The sequence below is a fragment of the Acinonyx jubatus genome, chromosome A1 (assembly GCF_027475565.1).
Source record: "Acinonyx jubatus isolate Ajub_Pintada_27869175 chromosome A1, VMU_Ajub_asm_v1.0, whole genome shotgun sequence".
In the NCBI taxonomy this organism is placed as follows: Eukaryota; Metazoa; Chordata; class Mammalia; order Carnivora; family Felidae; genus Acinonyx; species Acinonyx jubatus.
The window spans coordinates 7,641,189-7,659,163 of NC_069380.1; the positions used below are offsets into that span (position 1 = coordinate 7,641,189).

The window sequence follows — 17,975 nt, forward strand, 5'->3', positions numbered from 1 at the left end:
TTACATTTTTATTATAAAAATTACAGCTTAAAAAATGGGAAACAGTATCTTGTTTTTGGAACTAGAAATTAGTACATGCACAGGTTAAAAATGTAAATAGCATAAAATGGTACACAGTGAAAAATAGTTTCCCTACTTCCTTAGTTCCCTGATCCCTCTCCAAATGATAGTCGCGCTTTCCAATTTACTATGTATCTGTTCAGAAATATTCTTTGCCTGTACAATCATCCACATGCTTACAGTTCCCTGGCTGTAGTACATACTGACACATATACTGGTAGAGACACACGGAAGCGCAGTGCACTTTGAACTTTCTCACTGAACTGCATGTCTTGTGATTTGTTCCACATCCACGCATAGAAATCTACCTTGCTCTTTTTAAAGGCTGCATAATATTCCGCTGTATATTGTATTCTTTTTAATGGATATTTAGATTGTTTGTAGTCTTTTATTATTGCAAACGATGCCACTAAGCTGTTACATCTTAGTTTATTATGTACATTTACACATAGATTTATATAAAATATGATATGTACATATGTTAAGCATACAGAATCTTCAGTAATCTGGTTCAAACTTGTTACATTAAGAAAAACTATGTAGATAACTACCATATGATCTCACATGTGAGACCAAAAAACAAACAAACAAAGAAAAAAACAAACCCTGAACTCCTAGGTACAGAGAACTGATTCGTAGTTGCCAGAGGTAGTGGGGGGTGAGTGAAATGGTTGAAGGTGGTCAAAAGGTACAAACTTAACGGTTAAAAGGTCAATAGATCTTGAGAGTATGTAATGTATAGCAAGGTGGCTATAGTTAACAATACTGTAGTGTATATTTGGAAGTTGCTGAGAGTAGTTCTTGAGTTTTCAGCATTAAAAGAATGGCAACTGTGTAGTGATTAATGTCAAATAAACTTAATGTGGTAAATCATTTTGCAGTAAATCATTATGTTGTACACCTAAAAGTAATATTTCATGTCACTTACAGGTCAATAAAAAATCTGTATTTTATACATCATTAGCTGAAATAAGATATTTGAAATAGCCATCCATATTAAATCTGTCCCAGCAAGATTTTCTCCCAGTGGCTCACTTATCTAGAGATGGTTTTGTAAATCACATCTTTTGCAACTTAATGAGGTGGTATTTGTTAATAGTCGCTGGGAAATCTCATTTGTATATTTAATAAAAGACTAGTGTTATCGTTTAATAGTCTTTCACTGTTTATCTGCATTTTTGATACAGTTACCTTAGGCTGCTTTCATATTTATAATTAGGTAGAACATGACAGGGTTGGAAAAACTGGAAAGGACATGACATACCATCAGATTTAACTTTGTGATTTTGTTCATCTGTTCCTAAACTTACTCTGTCTTTTAACAAAATTGCTATTGCTGAATCTCACTGTATACTTGATTGAAAAGAGGAGATTGGAGGTGAACAAAACCAAAATGGGATGGGGCCTTTTCAATTCCTTTAAAATAGTGACCTTTTATGGTTCATAGACTTTACAGCAATGTCAGCTGTCTCAGAGGAGGAGTCTTGACAAAGATGGGACTGGGAATTTTCTCCCTGCTCCCAGGGCTTGGAAAAATGATCCAGGCAGTGTTTAAAGTAAAAATTTTAGCACAGTCCTCTGACATATATTGTAAAAAGATTTAATGTAAACAGATAATAGCTTTGAAAAACTTAGATTTTGGCAGACTTTCCACTTAGTATGATTAGCTCTAAAAGTGGAGATTCATTCATTTTATTTAATTATTTGATGAATAAACATTTACTGAGCACTAACTGTGTCAGCTGCTGTTTTAGATTTTTGAGGTACATCAGTAATCAAATAAAAAGATTCTTTCCTTTGTGGAGCTTACATTTTAATGGTAGAGTGGGCAGTGTTAGCAAATCTAATGCCCCACATTTTATAGTATGTTAAAAGAGGACAGTTGCTATTAAGAAAAAAAAAAGAAAGAAAGAACAAATCTACTCCTCAGTTCTCAATAAACCACGGGTTTGAATGATATTACGCTGATACTTTGCACAAGGAGTAAGCTGGTTTTAGAAACACATTTCTGGTTCATTCTACTGAGAAAACAACATCAGTGGAAGACTTCTGAAAACATTTATTTATTGGCATATTTTGATTGTGTGAAGAAAGCAGTGATCTTGGCACAGATCCTAAACTAGAACTGTTTCGGAAGGCATTTCTCAGTAAGTAATCAAAGGGACAGTACTCAACATTAAGTGGCTTCACCTGAGAACCCAGTTTAATTAGTTGTTCATTATCAGTTCTGTAGCCAGTGTATCTTGGAAGGCCTTTAGTATTGTAGTGCTCTTCAGAGTCGGCTATTTTCCAGTTGTGCTGCACTGCAGTGTTTCTCTCTGATTCAGGAAACTAGGTAATAATGTTGATCTTTAATTTTCAGTTCAAAACACTGTACCGTACCTATTCCAGTGTGGAACATGAGGATCTCAGCTGAGTACTTGTTAAGCCACTTGATCTATCTAAAATCGATCTTTTAGGAATTTTTTTTTTTTTTTTTTTTTTTGGTCTTGCCATAGGCTTTACTGTGGCTCTCTTGGTGCACAGGTATGCCAGTTTCCTTAAGGGCCAGTTTGCCAGATAGATGTTGCAGTTTTTAAAACAATGTGAACTTGTCTCTGGAGGTCGACTTTATGCAGCTGACTGATGGTATATGTATACTCTGGGCACTGACTAGAGAGTCTCATTGTCACACGTTTATGGAACACTTCTGTGCCAGATACTATACCAGTTTTGGGAAGACAAAGATGCGTGGTACTGGCCATTTGTGAATGCATAGGCCAGTAAGGGATTTTGAGATGTATAAATGTTGGCATAGTATGACACGCTCTAGGTATAAAACATATAATAAACTCTGTTCAGGGATATTGTGGAAGGTCTCATCAAGAGGTAATATTTGAACTATTTTTTGAAAGATGTATGACGCATATCTGGTAGAAAAGAAAGGCATCCCAGGAGGACATGGACACAGATTTTTTTTTTTAACATTTATTTATTTTTGAGACAGAGAGAGACAGAGCATGAACAGGGGAGGGGCAGAGAGAGAGGGAGACACAGAATCGGAAGCAGGCTCCAGGCTCTGAGCCATCAGCCCAGAGCCCGACGCGGGGCTCGAACTCACGGACCGCGAGATCGTGACCTGGCTGAAGTCGGACGCTTAACCGACTGAGCCCCCCAGGCGCCCCTGGACACAGATTTTGAGAGAGAGCGTTGTGCATGCTTTTGGTCTGCAGTCAGCTGATGTGGAGAATAGGCTATATTATGGAGACTGGTACCAGATGATAGATTGTGTGGCCACCCTTCTGGGCTGTGCCAAGGGAAAGGATAAGATCTGTTGAAGGGAGAGATGCTAAGGACCCGTTTTGGGCAAGTGGCAATGAAATACAGGGGGCGCATTTGAGAGATTTGGTACAGCAGCCACTTGAAGGGATGGATGAGAGAGAGAAAGGAATTAAGGATAAATGAGTTTGTAGCTTAAAAGTACTTGTCACACACGTATTCGGAGACATTTAATACTAGGTAGTTGTAAATGGGAGTCTGAGTTTGTAGGAATGACTGAGAGGAAGGTAGTATAGTAATTTTCGGAACCTTTGAAGCAAGATTGTTGTTTCAGATTTCATCTCTGGCACTGACACCAAAATAGGTGGTGATGATACACATCCTGAAGGACTGTCGAGATTGTACGTGTAAAACTGTGCACGGCAACGGTATTATTTCCTGTCTGTCGGCACCTGTCTGATCTATCAGAACCAGAAGTGAACGTTTCAAAGCAAAAGGGTAACAGTTCAAGGGGGAAAGATTGGTCTAGGTAGAAGGCTGAAAAAGGAATCATTTAAATAGCATCCTTAGCTCTTTATGGAATTACTTCAGATAGATTGTGGTTTAATACTGTTCTCTACTTCCATTGAGAACAAATATAAAAAATGTTTCTAGATGTTTTTTTTCACCTGAATTGAAGAGGCATGATAAGCAGTGCTCCATATGTGAAAATCTTTATAAACATTTCTCTGAAGAGCTTAGAAGAGCTTAGCACTAGAAATGGTTTGCTCTAAAAAATTGGTATTTGTTATTTTGTGAGGTATTTTTTAACTTACTTTTTTTTTTTTTTTTTGATCTTGACTACTTAGAAACTTCTGAACTTAGAGATACTTTTCCTTAGCTTATGTTTATCGGGTTAATAATCGCCCATCTAATCTTTTATTTTTATTAAATGGCTTTATTGGTGGCGGGTGGTTAAATAACAGATTTATTGTTCTGGAGCTTAGAAGTCTGAGATCAAGGTGTTGGCTGGGTTGCTGTCTTCTAAGGATTGTGAGAAGTCATCTGTTCCATGCCTCTCACCGAGCTTCTGGTGGTGTGCCTGTAGTCTTTAGCATCCCTTGGCTCTCGGAAGCATCCCCTTGATCTCTGCTTTCACTTTCACAAGACATTCTTCCTGTGTGTGTGTATGTCCAGGTTTCCCCTTTTATAAAGTCTAAAGTCATATTGGATTAGGACTCACCTGAACAGTGACCTCTTCTTTTGTTTTTTTTAAAGCCATATTAAGAAATATTTATTATTATTATTTTAAGTTTATTTATTTTGAGAGACAGAAAGAGAGAGAGAACCAGCAGGAGAGGGGCAAAGAGAGGGGGAGACAGGATCAGAAGCGGGATCTGTGCTGATAGCAGCGAGCCCAATGTAGATCTAGAACGCACGAACCGTGAGATCATGTACCTGAGCTGGAGTCAGATGCTCAACTGACTGGACCACCCAGGTGCCCCAAACAGTGACTTCATCTCAACTGATTACATCTTCAGTGATTCTGTACTGAGATTAAGATCACATTCTGAGATACTGCGGTTAGAATGTCAACATTTCTTTTGAGAGGACACAGTTCAGCTTGTTGAGTGGGTAAAAAAATGGGATAATGCATGTGAAATTACATTTGGCTTATGATTGATGCTATGTGCTAAGGTCTTGCTTCCCTAGTTATCACCGATGTTGGTTAGTGATACTTCAGAGTTAGGAGGAGGATCAGAAACGTGGAATTGATTTCTTATGGCTCTGCACAGAAACTTTACCATGAAAACTGGAAATACAGCGTTTATAGCTATTAAGTACTATTTTTCTCAGATTCCCCTTGGACTTTTTCTGTTTGTGAGCTTTGGAGGGAAGTCCAGCCCTTCAAATAGACCAATACGTCTTGCTCAGTCACCTGCTTTGGATTTGAGTCTTTTTTTTTTTTTTTTTTAACTTTTTAAATGTTTGTTTATTTTTGAAAGAGAGAGAGAGTGAGAACACAAGTTGGGGAGGGGCAGAGAGGAGACACAATCTGAAGCAGGCTCTAGGCTCCAAGATGTCAGCACTGAACCTGATGTGGGGCTTGAACCCACGAACTGTGAGATCATGACCTGAGCCAAAGTCAGGTGCTTAACCGACTGAGCCACCCAGGCGCCCCAAGGATTCGAGTCTTATCTTTTAGACAATTCCTATGGGTTTTGTAACATGTCTAAAATGTTCCAAGCTACCGTTTTGTCATTTATATTAAAATTTTAAAAAACTACATGAAATGTTTCCCCTAATGTATTCTGTACAAAGAACATGTTAGTTTTTCATCAGAAAAGGCAAGATAACTTTTACAAATAGGTTTATATATGGATACAAATGATAACCACAAAACCACAAGAAGTAACCATTAGGCACATAATATCACCCAAGCATGCCAGTGCGCTGAATTATTCTCACAGCAGACCTGTAAAGTAGATGTTATTGTTCTGTTTTAGGGGAGGAAACTGAGACTTGGATTAAATACACAGTGAAGCAGGGGACGGGGGTGGGGGTGGGGTGCCTGGCTGGCTCATTTGGTAGAGCATGTAACTTTTTTTTTTGAGTTTTTTATTAAAAAAATTTTTTTTTAATTTTTTTTTCAACGTTTTTTATTTATTTTGGGGACAGAGAGAGACAGAGCATGAACGGGGGAGGGGCAGAGAGAGAGGGAGACACAGAATCGGAAGCAGGCTCCAGTCTCTGAGCCATCAGCCCAGAGCCTGACACGGGGCTTGAGCTCACGGACCGCGAGATCGTGACCTGGCTGAAGTCGGACGCTTAACCGACTGCGCTACCCAGGCGCCCCTATTAAATTTTTTTTAATGTTTATTTTTGAGAGAGAGAAAGAGACAGAGCCCAAGCTGGGAGGGGCAGAGAGAGAGAGAGAGAGACAGACAGACAGACAGAATCTGAAGCAAGCTCTAGGCTCTGCACTGTCAGCACAGAGCCTGACGTGGGGCTTGAACCCATGAAGTAGGATAGGAGATCACGACCCAGCTGAACTTGGAACCCGGGCGCTTAACCCACTGAGCCACCCAGGCGCCCTGGTAGAGCATGTAACTCTTGATCTCAGGGTCTTGAGTTCAAGCCCCACGTGGGCATGGAACCTACTTAAAAACAGTCCAAGGGCAATAATTGGCAACTGGTTGAGAAGATCTCACGGGCACTTGTGTTTGCTCAGGAGGTTGGTGCGAGTGTCTGCTGAGTAGGTGAAAGAGCCCCTTTTTCTTGGGCCTGCATCCCCTGGTGGCTATGAGTTTTAATTTCCTTATCAGGAAAATTGGAGGCTCTAATACCATTTGTATGGGGTGTTTTCTGAAGGTTGGATGTGAAACTCACACTATAGTGCATCTTTTATCAACTTCTAAAAATACCAATTTTCAAAAAGGATTTAATTGTAAATGTTCATAAAAATGTGCTAGTAGATTAGGAAATACCAAAAAAATATAAGTAGTCCCAACTCTCAGTTAACAGGTCGTTTAGATGGGTAGATAATACAGAAACATATAAGGATTTAAAGGTTTAAATAGTTGAAGATAGCAATAAAAGGTCAAAGTTTATATTTTATATATGTAAAAAAAATATATTCTATATAAAGATGTGTGTGTGTGTGTGTATACATAATCAAATAGATAAATGGTATCTGAAGAGGTAGAGGTTTTAACAGCTTAGAATAATTGGGCAATGCATTCTGGAGACAGAAGAGGAAAAAACATTTATGATTATCCCTCGAGACAGGACATAAGGCACTTTGCTTTTAGGTTGTTTGCTCTGAGTCCCTACCACAGGCCTGTGAGTGAGCTGGTATTGCCTTCTTTTCCAGATGAAGAAATGACACTTAGAGGATGTTTGCTCCAGGTCATAGAGCTAGTTAGTGAGTGGTAAAAGTAGGATTGGAACTCTGTGGCTCTAATTCCAAGGATTGTTTTCCTTTTCATCATATATCTGGGTCTTGAAGAACATAGAGTTAGGGGTGTGTGTGTGTGTGTGTGTGTAGGAATTGATGGTACTTCGTAATGTAAAGTGTAGGCTTTCAAAATACAGTTGAGTATACCATTTTGACTGGAGGAGAGAGTTCAATAAAGTTATGATTATTGTAAACACCTTTTTATAGATGTGTGTGTGTGTGTGTGTGTGTATTTACTTTTATTACACTATAATCTTTGGTCTTTTGGAAATATCTGTATTCGTTTTTTTTCCCCCTGATGGATACCCAGGTTTTAATTTTTTACTTTTTTTAAGTTTTTAGAGAGACAGAGCGTGAGTGGGGAAGGGGCAGAGGGAGAGGGAGAGAGAGTCCCAAGCAGGCTCCTCCACACTCAGCGTGGAGTCCAACCCAGGGCTTGTTCCCACAACCCTGGGATCATGATCTGAGCCAAAATCAAGAGTTGGTCGCTCAGCTGATTGAGCCATCCAGGGGCCCCTGGACACCCAGTTGTTTTAAGTTTATTTATTGGATAATTCCTCTTTTTCTCCACTGATTTATGAAAAAATAGCTTTATTGAAATATAATTTATGTGCTTTATTCAGTCACTGTAAGTTGTACAGTCAGTTTTTAGTAGGTTATATTATAGTTATACAAACCATCGAGATTCTTACCAGATACTGTCTCATTGTTTTTCATAATTTTTCATTGACGTTTGCAGGGTAGATGGTATGATTTTCACTTTACAAATAATGGCATAATCTACATTTTTTAAGTATTTTGCCTGAGACTTTGTGGCTAGTAAGTGGCAAAACTAAGACTCAAACCTGGCATCTTTTGGAAATGATGGGTTGAGAACAGATTGTTGAGTGCTTTTTAATGTTGGACTAAGAAATTTGGATTTCGTCACCTAGCGTAAGAATTGCCCGCATCTTGTCTGTGATGTCTTCTTTGGTGCAGGAAAACCCCTCAGTATTGTCAGGGGATCACATTTTGTAGAGTCTGTTCTATGGAACTCTAGGCTCTCAAGCTGCTCCATGGAGAAAGGGTCTCTAGGCAAGTACATTTGGAAAGTATATCTCCATTTTGAATTGTCAGAGTTCACATTGTGGACACAATGCTATGAGAAGTTGTGCAGTGAAGAATGGGTTTACTTTTGTTTTTTTCAGCATTTTCCAAATTTACTGACTTTAGAATTCCCTTTGGGTAGCATTGATTTATTGTGATCTTTTTGGAAAGTTAAACCCATTTCACCAAGAACGGACAAGACTGAAGATGAAGGAGAACATTTATTTAGTTAAGCTGTGAGGATGTTTTTTTTGTTTTTTGTTTTTTTTTTAAGTGGCTTATTATCATACACATTTATATGTTAATCATGGCAGGGTTACTGCTGACAGTTGTAGAAGTTCTGATTGTTTAGGCACTGTAAGATCCTTTGGTTCAAAGTTTGAATGTCTTAACATCAAGACTTTGCAGTTTTAAAACTGCCTGAGGGGCACCTGGGTGGCTCAGTGGGTTAAGCTACCCACTCTTGATTTCGGCTCAGGTCATGAATCTCGCTTGCTGTGTGGAAGCTGCTTCGGGTCTTCTGTCTCCCCCTTTCTGGCCGTCTGCCGCTCGTGCACTCTCTCGCTCTGTCTCAAAAATTAATAAACGTTAAAAGAAATAAAACTGCAGGCTTGAAATTTCATTTTTTGATTTATAATTCCCTTTCTTAAAAACTGGAAGGCAGTTTCATGCAACCAGGAGGTTGTCATTGCATCCCTGTTGTGTCACTTACTAGCTTTGTGACTGCACAAGCTTTCTCATCTCCCTGAATCAGTTTGCTTAGCTGCAAAATAAAATATCAACCCTGCTGCAGTTGTCATTCAGACTGCAGTTCATATTTACACAGTGATTGTTGAATTGATTATTATTCTGTACAGATATGTTGTAATAGATGATAATAGAGCTTTCACAGGAACAGTAAGCCTTACTTCCATTGGGTTGCAAATTATTATACTGTAGACGTGGTATTGGTGGACTGCAAAAGTAAGGGATTGAAGGCGTGAAAAGTACTTAATTATCTAGTCTTGGTAATTAAAGTCTCTAACGTGTCTTATGCTTGTGTAATTTAAACTTAAAAAGTACTCCACATGGCTTTTCTCCTTGTGCATCCCATGAGGTATGTAGCATATGTGTTCTTAGTAACTTTAAAAAGTTAGTACCTTCAAAAAGCTTCTGCACAGCGAAGGAAACAGTCAGCAAAACTGAAAGGCAACCAATGGAATGGGAGAAGATATTTGCAAATGACATATCAGATAAAGGGTTACTGTCCAAGATCTATAAAGAACTTATCAAACTCAACACCCAAAAAACAAATAATCCAGTGAAGAAATGGGCAAAAGACAGGAATAGGCACTTTTCCAAAGAAGACATCCAGATGGCTAACAGACACATGAAAAAATGCTCCACATCACTCACCATCAGGGAAGTACAAATCGAAACCACACCTGTCAGAATGGCTAACATTAACAACTCAGGCAACAACAGATGTTGGTGAGGATGTGGGGAAAGAGGATCTCTTTTGCATTGTTGGTGGGAATACAAGCTGGTACAGCCACTCTGGAAAAAAGTATGGAGGTTCCTCAAAAAACTAAAAATAGAACTACCCTACGACCCAGCAATTGCACTACTAGGCATTTATCCAAGGGATACAGGTATTCTTTTTCGAAGGGGCACATGCACCCCCATGTTTATAGCAGCACTATTGACAATAGCCAAAGTATGGTAAGAGCCCAAATGTCCATCGATGGATGAATGGGTAAAGAAGATGTGGTGTGTGTGTGTGTGTGTGTGTGTGTTTATAAATGGAGTATTTCTCGCCAATCAAAAAGAATGAAAGCTTGCCATTTGCAACTACATGGATGGAACTGGAGGGTATTATGCTAAGTGAAGTTAGAGAAAGACAAAAATCATGTGACTTCACTCATATGAGGACTTTAAGAGACAAAACAGATGAACATAGGGAAGGGAAACAAAAATAATATAAAAACAGGGAGGGGGCAAAACAGAAGAGACTCATAAATATGGAGAATAAACTGAGGGTTACCGGGAGGGGTTGTGGGAGGGGGGATGAGCTAAATGGGTAAGGGGCATTAAGGAATCTACTCTTGAAATCATTGTTGTACTATATGGTAACTCATTTGGATGTAAATTTAAAAAAATAAAATTAAAAAAAAGTAAATTCTTCAGATGCCTGTAAAAAAAAAATAAATAGAAAGTTAGGACCTTCATGATCTATATAGAATAATGTATCATAGGTTAGTGATTTCCTTAACTATTCTTGAAGTATGAAATCCCATTCTCTTCCTTCCAATCCTACTTGGAGCTTAGCTGATTTGTAAAGCATATGGTTTTGTACTTAACTATCAGCTTAGAAAATAGCAACATTCCAAGTAATTACCAGGAGGTAGCATCTAAACCATATTGTCCATTACTTTGTGGATATATGATGGATTGTCATACTACTTAACAATCGTTTTGTATTAACCTATCCTAAAATCAACAGCTTGTCTGTATTTCTGAACTCTATCCTATTGCTACACTGCAGAATTGTTTTTACTGAATTATGCGTTAATGTGAGACTGCTGGTCTGTTTCATAAGATGTATTAAGAGAATAGTCCTGAGAAACTTACATCTGTTTCTCCTCTGAAGATTCAGTTGCAGTGTTTGTATTCTGTCTTCTTGCAAAGTTAAAGAAAGAAAACTTGAGAAAATGAAATGCAAGTGTGGTTTGTTTCTTCATGTTATGTTTGGTGGTGCTTACATACTAATACAAAATAAAATACTATCTCTGTGGGAAAAAAGTCCGTCAGCTTGAGCATTGTTCATCAAATGTTTAGAGCTGAGCCAATTTTATTTGGTCCTGCCTTCTGTTATGAACAGATAAATAAAAGGAAGTGTGACAGAGATTTGAGACTTTAAAATCTATTAGAGACACAGAAACTACATCAGTATTTTGTACTTCCAAATAATTAAAATGCTTGAATTTTCCTTTTCTTTCAGTTCCTGGAATAGATGGAGGTGCTTTAACTGATACAAGTCTCACAGATTCCTATTTCAGCACCAGCTTCATTGGAGTCAATGGATTTGGAAGCCCAGTGGAAACAAAGTATCCCTTGATGCAGGTATCCTTAGTCTGAATTTACATGGCACTAAACAGTGAAGTTTATTCCAGTGTCAGGGGATGTCTAGAGTCTTCATTTATTCCTAAACTTGTTGAGTATGAGGGAAGGTTTTCGGAATTGATGAGGTTGGTGGGATACGGTTGGAGTCTGTGTGAGCTTTCAAGGGTAGGATGGGGTGGGAGGACAGTGGAGTATGTAGAAGACAGATGGAAAGAGACTAGTTTTCACTCCTCTCTGTGTTTTGTGGGTATGGAGTGAAGGCCTTTCAGGATGGAGAGACTGTAGAGGGTATGGAGTGTAAGAAAGCAACGAACATGTTTAGAGAACCGAGAATAGCCTAATTTTATAGAACCTATAAGGTGTATGAAGGCTAATACACACCGGGAGAGGCTATTAGAAAGCGTTTGTTGACTTTTACGTCTTCTCAGATGGATGTTGAAATTTATATTTTATAGACCGGGAGGCTGAATAGTTCCATGCGTTGCTCCAGCTAATAATATGGAAGTGCAATTCAAAATAGGTGTGCAACTTTGGTTTTAAATATGTGGCTAGTGAGTAAAATTTTCATCTGACGTGTTGTAGAGAGTATTTGGACATTTTTACATGAATTAATGTAATCCATGTTGCAACATTTATAGTCAGACTAGAGTGTCAGTGATGTGAGAAGTGGATCGGAGGGGAAGAAGCAGAGAGTTCATCTGAATTGGCTGACTGTTCTCAGTGATGTAATGTTTGTCTATTTTGTTTTGCAGAGAGTGACTAACAGTAGCAGCTCCCCAAGCCTTCTGAATGACAGTGCTAAGCCATATGCAGGCCACGGTAAGACTGGCTCCCTCTTTCTCTTTTGTGTGTGTGTACGTATGCGTGCATGCATATGTGTATATTTCTGATCCTAAAACAGTGTGTTCATTGGAGAAACCTTGAAGTCTTGAAAATTATGAATATGTATAAAGGAAGAGAATAAGAATGATCTAGAGAGATCACTGTTGTTTGGATTCCATATAACTCCAAGTAGTGGTTATGTCTGAGTGTGAAAATACGTGTACTTGTATACGTATATACATATACTTACATACGTAATACTTAGCTAAGTAGACTCATATACTTAAGATGGCATTAGATACACTTTAAAATTAGGAGTGTTTCTTGATCATAATAAATTGAATTCTATTGCTTATTTTCATAATTTACTGAAGTTTTTAAAAAAGTATTCTAATATTGGACTATGTGTATGCATCTGTGTTTATATTTTATTTCTTTCGGAAACATTCTTAGACATGCAGTGACTGTTTGCAAGATCATGGTCATTTTTAAGGTTTTTAATATGGAATTTCCAAGTATCTTTCTGTATTCTATTTTAAAAACAAATGTTCAAAGGGGGCGCCTGGGTGGCTCAGTCGGCTGAGCGTCTGACTTCAGCTCAGGTCATGATCTCACAGTTCGTGAGTTCGAGCCCCACGTCGGGCTCTATGCTGACAGCTCGGAGCCTGGAGCCTGCTTCCGATTCTGTGTCTCCCACTCTGTCTCTCTCTCCCTCCCCCGCTCACGCTCGCTCGCTCTCTCTCAAAAAAAAAAAAAGAATAAATGTTGAAAAAAATGTTCAAGAATAGCTTCTTAAAAATATGTAACAATTGAGTGTTAGTACTCTGCATAATAGTACCTATTTTTAGGTGCCTTGAATGTGTAAATTACATAAAAATATTTTATTAGCTTTTTTTGTACATATATTAAATTGTTAATTCTAATGACAGACTAAGCTATGAAAATTCAGGCAGTCGAAACTGGAGAAATTAAGCAGCAGTCTATACTGCATTTTGAAGAGAGTTAGTAGGTCCTTGTAAATAAGAACAGTTACTATAGATTCTAGAATTTCATGGATCATTTAATGAGAAACATAAGAGTAACTAGAGCTCAGAATTGAAGGTAAGGATTTCCATGTGTGTCACGTATCCTTTTCAGAAACTCTTCTGATTTATTAAGGGAAAAACCATTTAGAGACATACTTTTGTTTGTAACTTCTGAACAGAGTAATAGAACTTTGAAACTATAAAATCTTTAAATTTCATGTTTATTTTGAAACATTTAATATTTCCCTCTTTAAAAACTCAATTTACTTATATTTTTAGTAAGAATATAAAATATCTGGTGACAAACTTAAAAAAGATAGAATATTGCATAGATGGTTTTAAGGCCTGGCCTAAGTGTTAAAATCCAAGTCCAGTCATTCAGAGCATGGCTTTCTGTCCTCCCCACCTCCCTGCCCTTTGTAATTTTTCTCATGATTTGGTTTCACGTACACAAACACTTACTAAATGGTAGACTTACTTCTTTCATAAACACACATTCCTAATAACAAGGTCAAGAGCCATCTCTTCTTTTTTTCTGTTTGATTTTTCTTTTGGTTCTAAACAAACAGATGTACCCTAATCCATGTAGCTTCTGATTAAAGTATTAGCTGATACTTTAATTGGCTAAGTATTGACTGAAAGAAGTATTCTCTAATTTGTGTTTCTTTTACTTAGAAAATATTTGAACATCCACTGTATATGAGGCATTGAGTTTAAGTATTACTGTGGTATATGACTTTTTATTACTGTTAAGAATGTTTTCAGGTTAAACATTTATTAGATTTGTGGGTTGCCTGAGTTGTCTGTGTGGAAACTTATGTAACTTACCTTCCAGATCCTCTAACTTCACCTGCTTCATCCTTGTTTAATGACTTTGGTGCCCTCAACATCTCTCAGAGAAGAAAGGTAGGTGAAGTTGAAACTTATGTGAGACTAAATGGAATATACAAGTGATATTGGGGTCATCACCTATATAATGGTCAATATTCTCCTAAGTTGGGGAGGTGCTTTTAATGGACTGTGATATTTTCGTTGCTTTTGCTTGCCTTTTTATTTTTTATTTTTTGGTATATATTTCATACGTGTAGAATTTTATTTATCTCTGTGCATGAAATAGAGATGTTTTATGTGAAGGAATGAAATCCTTCTCTTTTTTCCTCATTTTCTTTACCTTAATGTATTCTATTTTTAAGAAAACATCAAATTTAATGTTGTAGTTGCTGTTAATGTGGCCCATTACAGGCACATTAATCATATTTTAACTTCATTTCCTAACTGCTTTGTCTAAATTTCAAAGATTTCTCCCCTAATTTAAACTTCTCATTACGGGGCAAACTTAAAAATCTTCAACTTTTCGTAATTGGTTCAACTGTTTAAAAACAGTTTAAAATCTCTCATATCAGAAATGTAACTGTATTTTACTTGACATCGAGGGTGATAGGTCGGGCATAGATTTTGAAGTATTTTATAGGGCTACTTCTATGACAGGTAGAAGTGACGATTTTATTACAGTTTGATGCCTTTGAGTCTTACGGAGAATCATCATGTTAATGGTAATAATAATCTACAGAAGGTGATATTTTTGGTTAGGATCAGTAGCAGCTAAAGATGTTCAGGAGGTTGTAAATCTTGGTGGAAATTACTACAGTGTTGTAACTAATTCAGTTTCCTAAGTAATGGAAGAAAAGAATATTAATTTTGGGAAACTGATACAAGTTTAAGATGGTTTTAGGAAGCATTTGATCAGAGGGTGGTATAAAAGGAAATTCAAGAAGACTAGATATTCTCAAGATAAGAATTAATGGCATCAGGTATAAATGACATTTAATACTTTATGTACCTAGTATTATCTCCATTTTGAACAATAGATAAGAACAAGGAGGTAATTAATTATGAACTACTTTTAATGTAAACTAAAATGTGTGGGTTTAATTTTATACATGTCCTTATGCTGTCACCGAGAGCACATTTACTCTTGCTTTACATACTGGTCTTATAAGTTGGAGCGTGTAGTTTTGAATCCACGTAGTAGAAGTGGAATAGAATTGAACGCAGGTTGGCTAACTGACAGTAGGGAGCAGTGACAGCAGACAAAGCCTGGCGACATGGAAGGAAACCGTAAAATGCTGAAAAGCAGGTGAAAGCTAGAAATCAAAGTATCTGGAGCTTTTTAGTTTAAGGAAAAAATAAAAAGCCCTTCAGTAGTCTGAGGAGTCCCCTTAATGGCCTTTTCACCTCTTTATTTTTTGTTATTTTTTGCATTTTTGATGATCAGTTAACTGTGATAAGTAGCATTTCTGACGTATGAGTAGAAAGTAAGACTAGCATGGCAAACAAACACTTGAAAGTATTCCTAATATGAGGCTTTAGTACCTTAAAATTGAAATGTGATTGAGAGCTGCCGATGCTCATTTTTGAGAAAACAGTAAAAATCCCTGGAGATTGGAAAAAGGAGGATATAGTGTCCATTCTTCTAAAATTCATTTTAGTGTAGGAAAGTAGTAGAAGGAAATGTTGTTACCAATCTGACCTCAACGTTTGGAAGGGAAGTGGAGTAACGTGGTGAAACGAGCACGGTGCTGCAACTTTTGAGGCCCGGCGTCTCCAGCTTTGTGACCCTGGGCCAGCTTCCTCGGCTGCAGTGTGTGCGTCCGTGAAATGACAAACGTGCCCTGGATAATGACTGTGGTGTCTCTCTCATGTCTAAAACTCACTGTCTGTCTAAACTGAAAGGACCTACAGGTCAGTGTCTACTTAGAAATTCAGGGTTCACATAGTGGTAGGTCTTTGAAGGACCATATTTTCTTGCCATTTGCATTTAAAATAATATGTAGGGACATAGATTTTTTTTCCCCCGTAGTGGACTGTATAGTTAGGAATCTGTTGGTACAGGTTGCGTGTGTTTTAAAATTGTTAATGGTTGAATTGAGAAAGTTTAAAATTTCTTTGTGTTAGTAAAACTCTTAGCATAAGAGTGTCGTATGCTACACTTTGTAAATTGAAGGCATATGTAGACTTTTTCTTTGGTCGTAGTAATTCTCAATGTCTGCTTAATGATGTCGTTTTAGTGGAAGTAACTCAAATTTATGTAAATATAATTCTAAGTTGATTTAGAAGGCTGTCATGATTACTGAGAGAGCTTTTATTTCATAATGATATTGGAGGGAACAGACAGTTAAGTTAGGCCATACCCACTACCGTGTTTCATAGCTAAATTATTTTCTGGAAATCTCAGGCCAGTCCCTAGGCCAGGCATGCTGCTGGTTTTGCCTGGGGACCATGAGAATTCTCGGGGTCAGATCAGACCCCTGCTTTTACTGTAAGCAGACTTACTGTGTGCTATGTGGAAAATTGCAAAGAATGATGTTTACACTGACTGCTTCTCTCAAATCTAATTGAAAAGGCAGAACATGAACCTACTTACGGCATGTTAATTAGTGCCAACGTAAATGTCTGATGATTGCCAAATCGCAGAGAATTCTCTAGATGCAGAAGTGTTTATGGAGAAAAGATGTTTTGAGTTGTGGTTTTTGAAGGTGTGGAATATGGAGAGGAAAGACTCTTATTAATCAGAAGATATTGCTCGATTATAAGTAGAGAGTTAGGATCTTCAGTAAATTTTTAAATCCTCTTTATCATCGACAAGCTAAGAGACTGTGACCGGAGGCCCTGTATCTGTAGGGACTGGCTGAAGTAAAATGTGGGATGTGGAAAACAGTATTAAACAGGTTCATTGCCATTTGTGTGGGTTGCTTTATTGTTGCTAGGCATGTGAAAGACTTCCTGAAGAGTCGTGGACTGAGAATGTATGCATTAGGGCAGTACTTACTGCTCATGTCCAGGGACCGGCGCCAGTCCCTGAAGCATCTGGTACCTGTCTGTGGAGACGGAAGTTAAAAGATTGGAAATACCTTTTTAGAAACTTCTGTAATAATTTGATAATACTGCAACATCCAAATATGTGCTCACTTTTCTGGTAATTCCTTTTTACTTTATAAAAGTATACAACCATGATATATAGGAAATTATGAAAAAAATGATCTTTCACAACTGATGTTTGAGAAGCACTGATTTGTTTTCTACATTAGATAAAAATAATATGATAGATAGGAAAAGTAACCATTGTTTGAAAGTGTGTATAATCATTGTTGGCCAGGACTGGTGGTGGAAGAAAGTGAATTGTAGCCGTGTGTTCTGAGGGAGAGGTAAGCCCCCCAAAACACTAGAGAAGGGGTTTTGTTGAAAATGGGAGTTAATGTATTTGAGATTAATACACGAGGAAACCTTAACAGCAAGAGAGATCAAGCTGCAAACTGGCGTAACAGAAAAAGGGGTGAGAGTCACCGTGAATCACAAGTGTGAAGTATAGAGCTGTACGGTTTTGGGTAAGGATATTTTGGGAAGAGAGTATCTTTATAACAGAGTTAGATGTTGAAATACAGAGATGCATAAATGAAGTGAATCAGCACTATGACGTCTTGCTGGGTATTCTTGCTAAGCTGTGAGTTTGTATGCAGGGCGACCACAGATGATTGAGACAATGCCCAAGCAGAGTGAGAAGCTTCAAAATTTGTATTTGGCGTTGTTGGCTTCCCCTTGTGTATCTCTTTCTTAGCCTTTCTTTGCCCTCATGTTTTAGTCATCGAGAGTCCTTTTCGCGCTCACCGCCTCCCTCCCCCACAGCA

The 17,975-nt window shown here is 37.8% G+C and overlaps 1 protein-coding gene across 5 annotated transcripts in view; it reads left to right on the forward strand.

The window, feature by feature from the left end:
- PAN3 (poly(A) specific ribonuclease subunit PAN3) overlaps positions 1-17,975 on the forward strand; it is a 129,952-nt gene that overhangs the window by 5,626 nt on the left and 106,351 nt on the right. For all 5 annotated transcript variants that reach the window (XM_027064610.2, XM_027064611.2, XM_027064613.2 and 2 more), the window contains exons 2-4: positions 11,322-11,443; positions 12,196-12,262; positions 14,126-14,196. In XM_027064610.2, the coding sequence (XP_026920411.1) occupies positions 11,322-11,443; positions 12,196-12,262; positions 14,126-14,196 (260 nt within the window). The remainder of the gene's footprint in view (positions 1-11,321; positions 11,444-12,195; positions 12,263-14,125; positions 14,197-17,975) is intronic.